General features: G+C 41.5%; 1 protein-coding gene across 2 annotated transcripts in view; it reads right to left on the bottom strand.

Annotated features, from left to right (window-relative positions):
* LOC124121658 (general transcription factor 3C polypeptide 1-like) overlaps positions 1-16,152 on the bottom strand; it is a 293,316-nt gene extending 277,164 nt beyond the window's left edge. The window contains exons 1-14 of one of the 2 annotated variants that reach the window (XM_048396961.1): positions 15,962-16,152; positions 15,458-15,539; positions 14,316-14,524; positions 12,228-12,379; positions 11,132-11,257; positions 9,717-9,846; positions 7,622-7,795; positions 7,355-7,470; positions 6,839-6,942; positions 6,138-6,351; positions 4,853-4,956; positions 3,822-4,079; positions 2,190-2,284; positions 660-803 (exon numbers count right to left, since the gene is read on the bottom strand). In XM_048396961.1, the coding sequence (XP_048252918.1) occupies positions 660-803; positions 2,190-2,284; positions 3,822-4,079; positions 4,853-4,956; positions 6,138-6,351; positions 6,839-6,942; positions 7,355-7,470; positions 7,622-7,795; positions 9,717-9,846; positions 11,132-11,257; positions 12,228-12,379; positions 14,316-14,524; positions 15,458-15,515 (1,884 nt within the window). In that variant the 5' untranslated portion in view covers positions 15,516-15,539; positions 15,962-16,152. The remainder of the gene's footprint in view (positions 1-659; positions 804-2,189; positions 2,285-3,821; positions 4,080-4,852; positions 4,957-6,137; positions 6,352-6,838; positions 6,943-7,354; positions 7,471-7,621; positions 7,796-9,716; positions 9,847-11,131; positions 11,258-12,227; positions 12,380-14,315; positions 14,525-15,457; positions 15,540-15,961) is intronic. The other variant, XM_048396960.1, reaches the window with a different exon arrangement.
* Positions 16,153-18,364: the final 2,212 nt, after the last annotated feature.

Raw genomic sequence — 18,364 nt, 5'->3', positions numbered from 1 at the left:
TATTACACGCAAACTCCAGTGGAATCAGACCATTATTACACACAAACTCCAGTGGAATCAGACCATTATTACACACAAACTCCAGTGGAATCAGAACATGTGAGCATCAACTGAGGGACATCAGACCATTATTATAACTGAAATTTATCACACCATGCATACATTCAGACAGAACTTATTTATCATCTCTAATATTACCATAGTTACAATTGATCTCAAAACTGTAGTAATTAACAAGGATTTGACAATGGTCCTGGGAAATTTAGGTAATACATTTTGTTGGGGTCCTAGGCATTAAAATGGTGATCCTAGAGCACAGCATACAATATGAACTATGTGTGATGCTTTAGGCTTATCATACATGGTGATTTCATTGTTTGAACCAAGTTGAGGCAAGTAAATCTGTCGCAGACTGTCCAAAACCTGACTGTTTTTCTGATCTTAGACATCAGATAAATTGTATGTTCATGTTCAATTTAATTAATGTCAATCATTTCAACATCCATACACTTTTGTGTTCAGTGGAACTCGCAGTGAATATTATCTGCATCACAGGAGGGACACCATATTTTGGGTCAGGTGAAGCCCTGTCATGAAACAGCTGTTGTTTTTCTTATGAAAGCCTTACAAAGACAAGTTATAAATGTTGGATTCCAAACCTCAAGGACCTGATCTTCTTGCTGAACAATGGACTTAATAATCTTGATTTTGCCGTTGGCCTTTAGCCAGTTGATGAGTTGGGTCATTGTCTTCCTGTCCATTCTCTCTGTACATCCCTCATCCGCCTCCGTCATCAGCAGCATCTAGCAACATCATTAACTACATGTCAGTATACATCAGCATCTAGCAACATCATCAACTACATGTCAGTATACAACAGCATCTAGCAACATCATCAACTACATGTCAGTATACATCAGCATCTAGCAACATCATCAACTACATGTCAGTATACAACAGCATCTAGCAACATCATCAACTACATGTCAGTATACAACAACATTTAGCAACATCATCAACTACACATCAGTATACACCAGCATCTAGCAACATCATCAACTACACGTCAGTATACACCAGCATCTAGCAACATCATCAACTACATGTCAGTATACACCAGCATTTAGCACCAACATCAACTACATGTCAGTATACACCAACATTTAGCAACATCATCAACTACATGTCAGTATACACCAGCATCTAGCTATAACGTCCAGATGAAGAAAAGAGTTAGATCAGTTCCAAAGTAATGACCATTTCCACAGCATTCACAGTCTTCTACATGACATTTACAGGTTGTTCAGGAAGAAGCAAGAATTTCAGAAGTAAATGATTCACACTGATAAACGCTGATTTACACTGACTCACACTGATTCACACTGATTCACACTGACTCACACTGATTCACACTGACTCACACTGATTCACACTGATTCACACTGACTCACACTGATTCACACTGACTCACACTGATTCACACTGATTCACACTGACTCACACTGATTCACACTGACTCACACTGACTCACGCTGACTCACACTGATTCACACTGACTCACAGATTCACACTGATTCACACTGATTCACACTGACTCACACTGACTCACACTGATTCACACTGACTCACACTGATTCACACTGACTCACACTGATTCACACTGATTCACACTGACTCCCACTGATTTACACTGACTCACACTGACTCACACTGATTCACACTGACTCACACTGAATCACACTGACTCACACTGATTCACACTGACTCACACTGATTCACACTGACTCACACTGATTCCCACTGACTCACACTGACTCACACTGATTCACACTGATTCACACTGATTCACACTGACTCACACTGACTCACACTGATTTACACTGACTCACACTGATTCACACTGACTCACACTGATTCACACTGACTCACACTGACTCACACTGACTCACACTGATTCACACTGACTCACACTGATTCACACTGACTCACACTGACTCACACTGATTCCCACTGACTCACACTGACTCACACTGATTCACACTGACTCACACTGATTCACACTGACTCACACTGATTCACACTGATTCACACTGACTCACACTGATTCACACTGATTCACACTGACTCACACTGATTCACACTGACTCCCACTGACTCACACTGATTTACACTGACTCACACTGACTCACCTTGTAGATGGCAGGAATACTTTCAAAAACCTTTGCTTCTTTCAAGGCGTCAAGGATTTTGTTTGCCCTCCTCAGCTTCAGGGCAGTCAAATGTTCTGAAATATATAGTACATTGAACTGTTTCCTCTTGTAGACTAACTGAGACATCAGGCTGTTCAAGCTATTTACTTCACCGGCTACATGTGACACCAGTAGAAAAATACTACCTGCCTACAACAGGATTTTACACAACGCAGAAATATGAGTCCAGTACACACAAATGTACTGAATGGATGCAGAAGATAATCTACTGCATTCCTAAGGATGCACAATAGTAATCATTGCCCGAGTACTTCACAAGTAATACAAATTCCTGAAATTCATATATCCTGTAAGGACCCTTGAAATTAAACCTTGGGGTCCCCAGGGCTCCAGGACCTAGTTTGGTAGGTAAAGTAAAACCCTGCTACAACCAGGGCAGAGAATGGATGTAGTTCATTCCATTTGCTTAGCCTGTGGAATGCAAGAACATAAGGCTGTCTGGACCAGTATCCTGATTACTGTAGATTGTGTATCACATATAACTGAGGGGACACGGGTGGCCCAGTCATCCAAGGCGCCGCGATTCGCTGTGCAGAGTTGCATCCCTTGGGCACGCCAGAAACCTATGATTGTGGGTTCGAATCCCGGTTCACCCCGATGATGTTTCTAGGTTTGTCAGCACCATACCTGTGCTCGTGGGTTTCACTGAAGTGGTTAACGTCTGAGACCTGCATCACTTCGGGCTTTCCTCCCACATTAAGCTGACACGCCATGATATAACTGGAATACTGTTAAAAGCGGTGTTAAACCCAACTCACTCACTCACTCACATATAACTGACAATTCTATTCAGGCAGGACAAACACTCATTGTTCATGGAGATAGTGGTTGATTTTCAGTTGACATTGAAACCCTCATAGCACTGTTGGCTGAAGGATTCTGAGCCCGGTAATGACATCAGTAATGCAACTGGCAACCAAGTGTAGTGTGGCACACGTCACCAGCCTGTTCATATTAATGATAACCCCAATGTCGTTAATGAATAGACCCAGTACATCCCAGAACATCTATTAGTACAACATGGATAATAAATTAGGAAACCGGGTTACATCTGTGAATGAAACAACAAACACAACAACATATATACAGTCAGGTGATACAGTCTGATATAGTTCCTAGGCAGGGGGGTGTGGGTGGTAGCCTTGTGGTTCAAGCGTTCTCTAATCACGTTGTAGACACGGGTTCAGTTCCCCATATGGGTACATGTGAAGCCCACTTCTGGTGTCCCCAATCAATGTTATCACCGGTATATTGCTAAAATGGGCATAAAACATACTCACTCACTCTTAGGCAATGAATTTTGAAACATGGCATTGACAGTCAGAATGTGTTACTTGCAAACAGATATTTGTTTTTCATCCTTTTCTTTGTGAGTGACTTAATGTCTTGAAGTGTGAAGTCAAAACCAGCCCTTGAAAGGATTCCATCGAAAATATTAAAATTTGTTTTTGTAATTTGAAATTACATTGTTTTTCAACAATGAACGCAATAGTAAATATTAACTGTGGACATTTTTTCCATCACACAACATGATGATTTATCTGTACATACTGAGGTCCAACAGGTTGCCGTCAGGGGTGGAAATGGATGATTTGGGAGATTTGGCAGCCGGTGATCCACTCTTGGGGTGTTTTGCCTTCCGCTTCACTGCTTTTCCAGGAGGAGTTTTAGTGGCATCTGCTTCTGGGGTGCTGACAACGGACACACTGATAGTCGTCACGTCTGGCTTCAGACTAGCCGAGGTATCGACATCGATTGCCTCAGTCTGCGATTTCTCCATGTCTGTCACGACCTCAGCTATGCTGTCATCTGCAAGGGGAAGACACAGGACTTGATTACTGTTCACTGGAGAGATTTCGCAAGTGATTTGGGGTTTACTTGGATTTATCTAGGATTCCAAACTAAGTGTCCTTGGCTGGCAAATGGGGGAAAAAACATGATTTTCTTCATTATAAAAATGTTTACTTTCGTATAGATGCAATGCCCATGTTATTTCCCTGATAAACATGGTGTATCCCACCAACCTGGTGACAGAATCTCCCCCTGCATGTGTTCCTAGAGCCAGGTCTTATTCTACCCATGTTATTTCCCTGATAAACGTGGTGTATCCCACCAACCCTGTGACAGAATCTCCCCCTGCATGTGTTCCTAGAGCCAGGTCTGATACTACCCATGTTATTTCCCCGATAAACATGGTGTATCCCACCAACCTGGTGACAGAATCTCCCCCTGCATGTGTTCCTAGAGCCAGGTCTGATACTACCCATGTTATTTCCCTGATAAACATGGTGTATCCCACCAACCTGCTGACAGAATCTCCCCCTGCATGTGTTCCTAGAGCCAGGTCTGATACTACCCATGTTATTTCCCTGATAAACATGGTGTATCCCACCAACCTGCTGACAGAATCTCCCCCTGCATGTGTTCCTAGAGCCAGGTCTGATACTACCCATGTTATTTCCCTGATAAACATGGTGTATCCCACCAACCTGCTGACAGAATCTCCCCCTGCATGTGTTCCTAGAGACAGGTCTGATTCTACCCATGTTATTTCCCTGATAAACATGGTGTATCCCACCAACCTGCTGACAGAATCTCCCCCTGCATGTGTTCCATCAGGCGACTCTTCTCAATGTCAAACTCTTGGCTCAGCTTGCTCGCATTGTAAAACTTGGTAGCTATCAGACTGAAACAATAAGTAAACATTTCCTTTGAACACACACGTTAGAAAGAGTGAACTGGGTTTACCCAGCTTTCAACAGTATTTCAGTCATATCACAGCATGACCTGGGAAGAAAGCAGGTCTTAGACGTTTACCACTTTGGTGGAACCTACAAGCACTGGTATGGTGCTCACAAACCAAGAAACATAATTTGGACGAACCAGGATTCTAACCCATGGTCATAAGATGCTGGCATGGCTAAGGGATGCAACTCTGTACAGCACATTGCAGCACATGCCCCCACGATTCAGAATAAGCTTTTGAATTTAAATAGTTTGTGCAGTAACAACACAAAAAGGAGTAAATGGAATATATTTATTTTAATACGATATTTGGCAAAAATTTGGAGGCAGACTCTGTTGCATTTAAAGGTAGGGTAGTATAGGACCACAGCCCGAGATGCGTTGTCGTGGGGTCGAAGACCCAGACTATCTCGTGGGATTTGATGCCCTGGGGTCTCAGACCCGGACTATCCCGCGAATGTGTGCCCTGGGGTCGTGGACCCGGACTATCCCAGCTATGTGCCCTGTACTACTTGGGGGATACTTAGTTCACTCCATGTTATTGTTGCCATTGGGTGAAGTGTAAATGCCAAAATGAGGTTGTGAGCAACCGAGAGCCCCCAAGTTAATTTAAATAGGTATTGTAAAATATTCATTAAGCATCAGCACGTCTGCTGCTGCCACTCAACATTTACAGTGTGTGGATGAGCAGTGTTTTGCCTTTAATCATAGGATCATTTGACAGGGTGGCACAAACACACTGTCGCAACAGGTTGATCCACTTTTGTCTAAACATCCCTGTTATACCATGTTTGTTGTTTAACGCCGCACTCAGCAATAGTCCAGCTATATGACAGCAGTCTGTAAATAATCGAGTCTGGACCAGACAATCCAATGATTGACATCATGAACATCAATCCACTCGATTGGGATACGATGACATGCATGATCAAGTCAGTGAGCCTCACCGCCCGATCCCGTTAGTCGTCTCTAACGACAAGCATTGTCGCCTTTTATGACAAGCATGGGTGGCTGAAGACCTATTCTACCCCGGATATTCACGGGTGTAGTCATACCATGAACAGGTGTGACAGACTGCTGCACATCCTACTAACATGGGACACAATGATGGGTCTGACTTACATTGAAGTTCTCTGTTTGCCGAAACTTTTCATGACACTGGTGATGACCCCACACTTGAGGAGGTTGCGTACAATGGTGCGACACTCGAGACGGGGCAGGGTCATCAACGACTGCAGCTGTGTCTGCATCAACCCCTGCGCACCCGCCTTCTCAAAATGCATCATTGCCTGCTGAAGAAGTGGCCGCTCATACAACCACGGCACCGCTGCATAATCTGAGGGGGAAGTGATAACCAATTTTCGTATTCAAATCTGACACGTCTGACCAAATACATAGAAAGTCAGACGCAAACATAATAAAAGTAATTTGTTGTTAAATGTGCACTCGGCAATATTCCAGCTTTAAGATGGCAGTCCATTATATATTCAAATCTGGACAAGACAATCCAGTGATTGATATTACTTATAAAAGCAACAATCCGAGTCTGAGTGCAGTGTCATCCAAGTTGCTCTTACGACCACCATTGGTTGCTAAGGACGACGGGGTAAACATATGAAGTGTAGAAAACTTGTAATAGATAACTGTTTCCCATCGCCAAAACATAAAACGGTCAGTTCATCATATCTACAATTGGTTTCTGATAATTTGAAAGGTGAAATCCATGAAACATGAGATAAAGGACTTTGAAATACTATGGATCACCCAAACCCGAACACTGGTCAACCCCCTATGACCTGGTCCTATAATCACCATCAGCTCACCTGCAACCCTGTCATCTTCCTCGTCATCATCGTCATCATCTACTTCCTCCTTGAATGGCTTCACCAACTTGATGACTTTCAGGTTCCGCTCCTTCAGGAATGACCTGACAGAAAAACGGCATCGACCTGTCAAAACTATTTCCTGGTCACGACAGGACTGCATGTGTGCAAGTGGATTAATGCTCCATCGTACATTTGTTCAGTCACAAAATAGCACGAAAAGATGTTTATAGGAGGGTAACGATTCACATATTTACAATATTCGGTGCATCGCGACACTCTATGCCATGATACAAGTATTGTATTGGCGGTCATGTATTAACACAAACGATACATGTATATATATTTGTCATTACTAGTAATATAATCCAGCTAACTGATTGGCTGATAACCATCTTGTCATCTGACCCATACACGTCAGTATGCCAGCCTGTGTGGACAGACATCTTGACAATTAGTGTTTAATATGTTGCAATGACTTTAGACTTTGTATGAGCAGGGTAAGTATAGACTTGCTTTGTGAGAAACTCCTCTTCTGGGGCATCAGGGTAGAACTGGCGGTATGGTACATCTTGCACCACGAAGAACGATTTGTCCTTGATCAGCCTTTTGAAGGCTACCTCTGGAAGATCCTGCAATTGTGTATTTTGTAAACATGACTAAATATAATCCAAACACATTTTTTTCCAGTGTTTTTTTTAAATACATGGTCACTAATCGCTACCCCACCCTACCCAGTTTATGTTTAAAGCAGGGAATGAATACTGTGTGACATGTACGTACAAAGTCCTCCCTGACGATGGTGGTGACCTCGGAGTGGTTCTCCTTGCTCTCCAGGTATTTACACACCGTCTCCAGCAGCATGCGTGTCTTGCTCATGATGCGACTGAAGTAGCGGCGCAGGTGCATCAGGCGACAGTTGAGCTGCTTCCCCTTCTCGTCACGGATACAGAACGCCTGCATGACAAAACACTGACTCACTGATACAGAACGCCTGTACAACAAAACACTGACTCACTGATACAGAACGCCAGCACAACAAAACACTGACTCACTGATACAGAACGCCTGCACAACAAAACACTGACTCACTGATACAGAACGCCTGCACAACAAAACACTGACTCACTGATACAGAACGCCTGCACAACAAAACACTGACTCACTGATACAGAACGCCTCCACAACAAAACACTGACTCACTGATACAGAACGCCTGCACAACAAAACACTGACTCACTACATTGACTCACTGATACAGAACACCTGCATGACAAAACACTGATTCACTGATACAGAACGCCTGCACAATAAAACACTGACTCACTGATACAGAACGCCTGCATAACAAAACACTGACTCACTGATACAGAACGCCTGCACAACAAAACACTGACTCACTGAAACAGAATGCCTGCACAACAAAACACTGACTCACTGATACAGAACGCCTGCACAACAAAACACTGACTCACTGATACAGAACGCCTGCACAACAAAACACTGACTCACTGATACAGAATGCCTGCACAACAAAACACTGACTCACTGATACAGAACGCCTGCACAACAAAACACTGACTCACTGATACGGAACGCCTGCACAAAAAAACACTGACTCACTTATACAGTACGCCTGCACAACAAAACACTGACTCACTTATACAGGACGCCTGCACAACAAAACACTGACTCACTGATACAGAACGCATGCACAACAAAACACTGACTCACTGATACAGAACGCCTGCATAACAAAACATTGACTCACTACACTGACTCACTGATACAGAACACCTGCATGAAAAAACACTGACTCACTACATTGACTCACTGATACAGAACGCCTGTACAATAAAACACTGACTCACTGATACAGAACGCCTGCATAACAAAACACTGACTCACTGATACAGAACGCCTGTACAATAAAACACTGACTCACTGATACAGAACGCCTCCAAAACAAAACACTGACTCACTACACTGACTCACTGATACAGAACACCTGTACAACAAAACACTGACTCACTACATTGACTCACTGATACAGAACACCTGTACAACAAAACACTGACTCACTACATTGACTCACTGATACAGAACACCTGTACAACAAAACACTGACTCACTACACTGACTCACTGATACAGAACACCTGTACAATAAAACACTGACTCACTACATTGACTCACTGATACAGAACACCTGCATGACAAAACACTGACTCACTATGTTGACTCACTGATACAGAACACCTGTACAACAAAACACTGACTCACTACACTGACTCACTGATACAGAATGCCTGTACAATAAAACACTGACTCACTACATTGACTCACTGATACAGAACACCTGCATGACAAAACACTGACTCACTACACTGACTCACTGATACAGAATGCCTGTACAATAAAACACTGACTCACTGATACAGAACGCCTGTACAATAAAACACTGACTCACTGATACAGAACGCCTGTACAATAAAACACTTACTCACTGATCATGCTGATACAGAACGCATGTAGAAAAAACACTGACTCATGGATACAGAACTCCTGTACAATAAAACAGTTTGTCTTTTAACACTGCACTCAGCTTTATGAGAGCGGTTTGTAAATTATCAAGTCCGGAACAAACAAACTCAGATATGATGACATGCATCAGCCAAGTCACCAAACCTCACCCGCAGACTCCTGAAGTCACCTTGTATGAACCAAATCTAACCTGGGATGCCCCACAAACTGCAGTAGAGAAATGATTGAAGGACGAAAAACAACACCCATCAAGGGATTTTTACCTGACAGTCCTGTACCGCTTCAGGTTTAGGAACAGTCCCCCAAGCAAGGAGGTACTACAAATATTTACCCACCTGCTTTGTGATCAGCTTTAGTTTCACCAGCTTCTTGCAATGATAGAACAGTTTCTTGGACTCGATCTTGAACACACCCAAACTTCCAGTGACCTCAGAGTGTGTCGTCACCTCCCCATTGTAACGAGATCTAAATATAAGAAAGTACAACTTGGAGGTGAGGTAAAATGGGGTTCTATATGACGCGGCCGGAGATCGAACCACCCACCTTGCACTCTTTGGGCCTACATTCTTTTCACGAGACCACGGAGCTGGTCTGCACAACATGGAAATAATTAATACCAGTTTTTGAAATTCTTTGGATTAGACCTGGTACCATGGTAACAATGCTCAACAGCGAAACGCACTACGAATTGCTAAAAAATGTTCTTTCGGGACTTACATCTCTAAGCAGAAATAACCAATTACATGCAAAAAAATATTTTTCTTTTACCGTATCCTAAACTCAAACAATGCTTCTGGCGTCAACAAAGCAGGTTTATTACTTGCCCGTGAAGAGATCACCCGTTTAATAAACATACAGCTGTATTACACATTGTGTAATACCAAAACGCGTGCTTATGTACTCTCGGAACACGTTTCTAGAACAACTATTGAAAGCTCTCAACATCCCTTGGCTTATTCAACGACATTGCGTGTGGAGTTGATAGATCACTGAGAGGAGCTTATGCACACTCGATGACCCCAGCAACCTTGTTGCTAGGCTGACGTCACATGGCATTGTTTCGCCGATGGATCTTGCAACAAAATTCCACAAATTACGTCATCGGGTATTGTGACGTTATTGTAAACTTTGAGGTGCAAGCCCCTATTCCACAAGGCGATCGTATTGTAGCGCAACGACAGTCGTTAGTCTGTTAAAGTATGTGAGTTGCGATAGTCTTAGCCCTACGATAACTTTGTGAATTCTAAAGGTGGACCGTTGTATGGTATTAAATTCATACGTTTCAACTTTTGACGTTTTTGAAGTGTTATTCTGTTAAACTCAATTGGACTATGCCGTGGATCGTGTAGGTGTCAGCCTATTCATACTCAACAGTATAATTCTAAAAAAGTTATAAGTGGCAAGTGAAAAATAAAATACGAAACTCGCTCCCGTGTAAAACCAATTTTATGAAACTCGTGAATAGTTGTGGTATCTGACTCGCTTTCGCTCGTCAGATACCACAACTATTCACTCGTTTCATAAAATTGGTATTACACGGGAGCTCGTTTAGTATTCTATATGAAGCATTTAATTAAGAAATACCATTCTTGGCAATCCAATAACAGTCATCTCCTCGAAATAGAATTTCAGAAACGTCATCTCAGAGCCATGTACATGACTGTTTACTTCTAAAAGAAGGAATTCATAACAAATAGGTAACTCAATACGATGAGCAAATCCTTGATTTTAAATAACATGAAACATTGACCTTGCAATTCTCTCCAGGAGGCAGTACTCGATGTCATCGATGCGTAGAGTGGACTTGGCCTCGGTTCCAAGCAATGTTGTTGACCTCAGGGCCTGACTCGCTACAACCACAAGCCTATCTCCCCACCTGGATTATAACACAGCAGAGAGTTGTCATTCAGTAGATATATTCAGTACAGTGAGTGAGTGAGTATGGTTTTACACTGCCTTTAGCAATATTCCAGCAACATCACAGCAGGGGGAAACCAGAAATTGTAAATTTAACAATAAATTGTATATTAATATACTTATCCCATCTCACACTATGCATTTCTCATTTTTTCGAACCTAAGTGGAAACGTGCCTAAACAAAGGTTTCCAGCTTCTGAAAAAAACATTCCACCCGAACACACATAACATCACCATGGTCACCTCCCAACAATATGAGTCATGCACACTTTTCATGCAGGTCGACCTAATCGCGCTGAACATGTGATTTCCCCAGCTGGAAACCCTTGTTTAGGCCTGTTTCCACTTAGTATCAAAAGAAGAATGAGAAATGCATAGTGTGATATAGGATAAGTTTCAAAATTGGACTTTACACAGGCTGCCCCATGACCCCTTCAGTAGAGTGAAACAAGGCCTTCTCAACAAGTAAATGCTTTATTCACATGTAAACTTGATTTAATAAAATTCAAAGAAATTCATATGACAAACATAATGCAGATTTTTCATTTTGAGTAAAAAGTGCTGAAATCTTGAAAAACATACAAAAAGCAAGATTTTTAATTTGTCATAATTCTGTGGAGATTTCTGTATTTTCCGATCTATCTATGCCCCAAATAATAAGTCCAGCGTTTGATAGCATGACAGCATCAGCGTATGATGAGTGGGTGAGTGAGTTGGGTTTAATCCTGCTCTTAACAGTATTCATGTGATATCACAGCATGCCAGCTTACTATTGGAGGAAAGGTCTAGGACGTTTACGATTAGGGTATGATGACACACAATCAGCCTGACAACAAATCCCCATTTAGTATGCTGTTCCAACAAGTATGCGGTAACCTATGACCCATTCAGGCCCCACATCCCAGACTCCACATCCCCAGGGCTCTCACCTCTCAATTGCATCTTCTAGTGATAGTTTGACTTTCCACTCTCCTTCCCGAACATCGTCTGTGACATCTTTGCGTGTGAGAAAGGCTTCACATGACCCCTGCACATCCTCGCCTGTGATCATCTTGAGAGGGTAGATGTTTGGGCCCAGGTCCTGGAAATACCATTGTCATACCTCCATGTCAGAGTGATGAAATCTGATTGGTCCATGTGATCTTTATAAAATACTTTATCATATAATGGGTAGGTTTCTCGGCAGGATAAAGCCAACAGATAAAAATGATATCTGTTGGGGTCATATGCGGATAGAGATGCAAATATCAAAGGTCAAGTAGGGACTACTTTCAGTGTTTATAAACAAACATGGTGTCACACATGTCATTCGGTGATCGAGTCAGAATTAACCATTGTGAATCTGGATAAACTACAGGGATAATTGCTACAATTACAAAAATACTGAAAATCAGTGTCTAACTGCGACGTAACTAAGGCATTTTATAAGTTTTCGCAACTTTGGAGATATAAATTTCGAAACAATTTTGCGAGGGCACTAGGCCTAGCCAAGCGGGATCAGTAGCCATATCTGTGCTTGTCGACCTCTGCCGCTTGAAACCTTTTCCACAAATAAAAATAGTTGGATTTAGGCGAAATATGTATGAATTGTTACCTTGATTCGTTTTAGCGCTGTGTGTATATCTGACTGAACTTCTTAACGTTATTACAGAACAGGCCGACTGTCAACAATGTCTAAAAGTGGCCGTGACGTCTCATAGACTAGGGTTAGAGTAAGGCTTGCTAAATACAATGTTTATTCCTAATGCAGGATATATACCATTCCCAAACACACTTGCGTGATAACCTCTATTTATCATACCTCCATGCTAGAATAATGATGTCTGACTGGTTTACGTATCTTGATAAAATATGCTGTATCCTGCCCTGGAGGGAAATAAATTTCTCAGCGAGAGAATAAATCCCTTATACCCAACCATGAGCAAGACAGGCTGCTCATGGATTTCTGAGAGGCAGAACAAATCCTTTATACCCCGCTTCGAAGCAAAAAGCCACCCCCTTTTGCCAAGTCAATGAAAGTCGTGTGACATTGCAGAAGCTAACCTCTGCTCAATCGAACTGCTGTTCTCTATCAAGTTTGAACTTGTTTTAATTCTTTTAGAATGTTATATGAAAACATGTCGGTGAGATAACTTTATTGTAGCAGGATCACTCGGGGTACACAGGGTTTTGTGCTGGAGGCAAGTAGTATAAAACCCAACGAGGGACTCGTAAAAGCCCATGTACCCCAAGTACAACTTATATTGTCTTCAGTATCACCATCCTCCATTACCTACTACTTCATATTGCCATCATATTACGATAAATACCCTGGACCGAATCCCCATTGAGTTGTTTCAAGAAGTTACATCATCATCTCTGTTATCACCAACTTTGCACAGGATTTCTCTCACTAAAAAGCTAGAAATCAACAACCAATCAAAATGACTTTTTGAACGAGAGTTCGGCATTTAATTTCAAAATTGTACCTCATACAGGTGTAGCAGGGTGAGGACAGATGATATCCTTTACTTATCAGCTTACTAAAGGGATACAACTCTTTGATCATGTAGACAAGGTGTCCAACCTTGGATCAGAAGGTCTGCTGTTCGAACCCTGTTACAGGACTCAAACACTTTATTGCCGCTACACAAGCAAGCCCTGAAGTATTTGACCTAATCAGAAGACAGTCATAAATGAACTTCTCGACGCAAATTTCTTCTTTTAATGAGGCTGATATTAAACCAAAATACTGTGAGACAAGTTGTAAACTCACTTGTTAATGATGTAAAAATATTGGGGTATTTTCATCTTGCTTCTTAATAGGAGTTCTTGATATTTTTTTTTTAGAAATCAGGAATTAACAAATATTAAAGGAGTTAACATGATTTCCTGCAGATGTTAAAAACTGGTCTGTTAAATTTTTACCATATTCATTGTCTAAGGTAGTACGGTAAACATGGAAAATAAGTTTCCAAACTCTTTCCTCTATAGATACAATGTAAATCTGTGCCGAATACACTCCCAGTATGACTCACCGTGTCTATCCAGAAGCCAGTGTCAGGATCGATGAAATCAAATCTGTTCACATAGACCAGGGGTGGTCGGGGGTCCTGCATCTCATAGAACTGCAAGTCAACATGACCTGCAAAGCTCTTCCACAGATACAGTTTAGACTTGTCATCAACGGCCAGCTGGAACCCCTTCCTCTGCTCCAGCCTCGTCCACAACGTGCTCAGGGTGGCTCCTGGGAAGAACAGTCAGGTAGGAGAGTCAGGTAGGAGAGTCAGGTAGGACTGTCTGGTAAAACACTTCAACAGTTATGTAGAACAGTCAGACAAGAGAGTCTGGTAGAATGTCAGAATCTTAAGCATGGTAAGGTAATATAGTCAGGTAGAACAGTCAGAACAGTGAGGTAGAACATTTGGAACAGTAAGGTAGAAATTCAAGAAAACTGTCATGTAGAAAGTCAGGTAGAATAGTATGCCAGAGCAGTCAGATAGCAGTCCTCATTTATCAATATTAACATGCATTCTCCAAGCGAAATACCCTCACTTAGTCAGACAGTCATTAACATGATTCTCTGGTAATCAGCTACTCTATAACTCTCCAAGCCAGCCACTTTATTAACAAATCACTTTGTTTTCGAAATTAAAGTGATTTTATTATGTTAATTGTTTTTATATAATGCAGTGGGAAATAGTAATATCAAACAGATCCTGAAGTGGTGCCTTTTGCTATTGGGGGGGGTGTGAATTTCGTTTCCAGAGCGTAACTTGAAAACCATTCAATATCTTTCAAGAGATGGGGTGGGTGTAGTTTCAGAGTAGAGCTTCAAAATCATGAAATATTCAACAAAACATGAATGGTTTATCAATCATGTCCTATAGTGGTGTCTTGAAATGTTTAGGAATATTTCCCCCAGTTTCCAGGGAGATAAACTGGACTTCATCTCAAATGGTCTTGGTGTTTTTGTGAGAGCAGGGCTTGAATGCCTTTAAATGTCAAGACTTTGAAAATGTGTTCAAATACAATAAAGATTCTTTGATCAGACTCTGTGATATCTTTTTCCATATTGACAGTTGTCAGGAAGTATTATCATAGGATAAACATCTGAAAATGCTAAAAAATGGGAACCGGGGAATATGTCATCTTTTGATGACTTGTTTTATTAACTTACCATCCAGACCTTCCAGAGCGATCTCCTCAATGATTTGTGTGAGAAAATCAAGCGACATCTTCTAAAATTTCCTGTCAGTTAACTGTGAATAGAATATGATTATATAAGTGGTGGTAAAAGTATTCATTTACTACTGAATATATTTTTGGAAAATAATTACATTACAATTCCTCACAAAATATATTACACACACGTGATCAACATCCACATGTACTGATATGACCGTATTGATAAAACAAATACAACTTGGACAAAAACTATCATTCATTCTCGCAGTGTGTGTAAGATTTAGATGAAAAAAAGTGTTGTGACAACCCCTTGAGCTTTCATTGGGTTCGAACCGTGGACCTTTGTCCAAAGCCGCATTTGACAGTAGCATAAAATATACAAATTATGGATCATCTGCTTATATTGCAGCAATGTCAACTACATTGTGGTAAACTGTGATACCTTCTACATTTAATAAGTACATCAAAGGCGAAAAAGTAATTTAGTTTAACTTACTGCTATCATATATCATAACCACAATGTGTGGGAAAGAACCGCCATATGCAGCAGCTTGATAACTTCCGATCAACTTGCCCCGCGCTTAACCCCTAACTATACCCAATACTTCAATAAATGTTTACTTTCTTATAAATGTTGCCATTATGAAATATGGCAAAAAGGATAAATAAAAATCAAATATATTCACCAAGTATTCCTTTAATAGTTATGACATATCTTTCAAGAAATGTATTGTGATCTCGTGTACAAATATTGTGAGGAAAACAGTGGATGTATTGGAGCCATAGAATGGGATGAGTTGAGTTAAAAGTTATCGTAGAGTTCGGCAATATGTAGGGGAGGTAATTCATACACACGCCTACTGACCGTTAAAAAAATAATGAATGTACAGTTCGGCAATTGAGTTTGCAATAACATAGGAGAATAATTTCACAGTTGAACGCACCTGCAACATTACAAGAACCAAAGTGACTAGTTGAGTAATTTATTAGTCATCTATTATCAGCCATAAATGCCAAAAGCACTCCTAAATGTAGTAGCGGGTATGGGGTAGATGTTGGTGGGGCACACACAACACGACGCTACTTGTCAGTTCACATGACAGCCATCTTTATTCAGAGTGCATCATAATAATAATAACAATAATAATCATCATCGTAAACCCACTGTGTGACAATGAGCTTAACTCTTAGGTACGCAGTCACGTTCAAGGTTGGTTAAGGTCACGTCATTCTGGATAATGAACTCCTCAATACACAAATACCGAGTTCCGTGAATGTACAAAATGTTCCAAATGTACAATCAGCAAGGGGTTGATATTAAGGAAAACGATACAAAACAAAGTCACCTCCTCAAACATATGTGTAAGACTGCCAACAGGATATGCCGGACAGGAACCTTCAAAACTGAATACACAATAGATAGTAAGCTGACCAGAGACACTGAAGCAGACAGACAAAAGAAACTTTGCATACACTTCAGACAAGATCCGAACTGATGCCCCCTGATATACACAAATAAAAAAATCCAAAGAACTGTTTGCTTTTCAAAGGCAACACGTCGATCAGACAAATAGTCAAAAAGGGGTCGCATGTAAAAATGGTGACATTTACAAGTCCATCTCCAACCTTACTAAGGTAGTGGTCCATGGGTGGCACTTTGCACATGGACAAGAGGGACAAATACTATCTCAATACAATATTGTGAGGTGAGGTGAAATGGGGTTTAACGTCGCGTCCAAGATTATTGCACTTATATAGCGACGTGCATGCACGTGTGTGTGTGTGTGGCTGCTTGTACTAGTCCGGACTGATGCCGATTTATAGTGCTAGCACACTGAGATACCATGCCGCAGTTTAACATGAATACCCCACTAAGACACAGTATACTGATTCCGAGCCGACCAGTCCTTGCTTTAACCCCTTAATGCCGAGCGCCAGACAGGATAACAACAAGTACTATCTTTTAACGTCTTTTGGTATGACGCGGCTGGGGATCGAACCCCGGACCTTCCGCTCTCCGGGCGGACGCTCTACCATTAGACCACGGAGGCGGTCCAATAAAATATTGAATATACATTATACAGGCAGATTTCCTTTCAAATATATAGCAATATTTTTTATTAGCTCAACATTTTTTGTTGCTACTAGTTGATTGAATTTTGCTTGCGGTCGATACATGTAATAGTAGCTTGGGTGAAGAGGTTTCGGTTTTCCATATGGACAAACTAAGCTCCTTGTACAGAAACCGCGGGTTCACATACCCTGTCAATCCATCCCTGACAGGATAAAGGATAAAGCCTGCTGATTTCTTCACACCATTTTCTTAGACTTGTTGCAATGAACAGTCACTTTGATATTAGCTGTGGTCGGTTGTTAAGAGTGAGTGAGTTGGGTTTAACGCCGCTTTTAACAGTATTCCAGTTATATCACGGCGAGTCAGCTTAATGTGGGAGGAAAGCCCAAAGTGATGCAGGTCTCAGACGTCTACCACTTCAGTGAAACCCACGAGCACGGGTATGGTGCTGACAAACCTAGAAACATAATCGGGGCGAACCGGGATTCGAACCCACAATCATAGGTTTCTGGTGTACCCAAGGGACGCAACTCTGCACAGCGAATCGCGGCGCCTTAGACGACTGGGCCACCCGTGCATGGTCTTGACATTCCAGGAACTGTGGTCGGGCTGGATGCAGGTATATATACCCAGATCAGGGATTAACTAATCCTCCCTTCTCCAGAAGTCCCCTATCTTTTTCTTTTTTTTAAATTGTAAACCCCAAATAAAATAAGAATTGATTTATTGAACCAATTTGGGGCCATCGCTAATCCTCACTCCTCCAGTATGTGTCGTTGTCACTGGCCTTTCTGGGTGTGTGAGTGAAATGCTTACTGATACCAA

Source organism: Haliotis rufescens, unplaced genomic scaffold (genome assembly GCF_023055435.1).
Source record: "Haliotis rufescens isolate VD_foot unplaced genomic scaffold, xgHalRufe1.0.p SCAF_16, whole genome shotgun sequence".
Lineage (NCBI taxonomy): Eukaryota > Metazoa > Mollusca > Gastropoda > Lepetellida > Haliotidae > Haliotis > Haliotis rufescens.
This window is presented reverse-complemented; position numbering and strand designations above follow the sequence as displayed.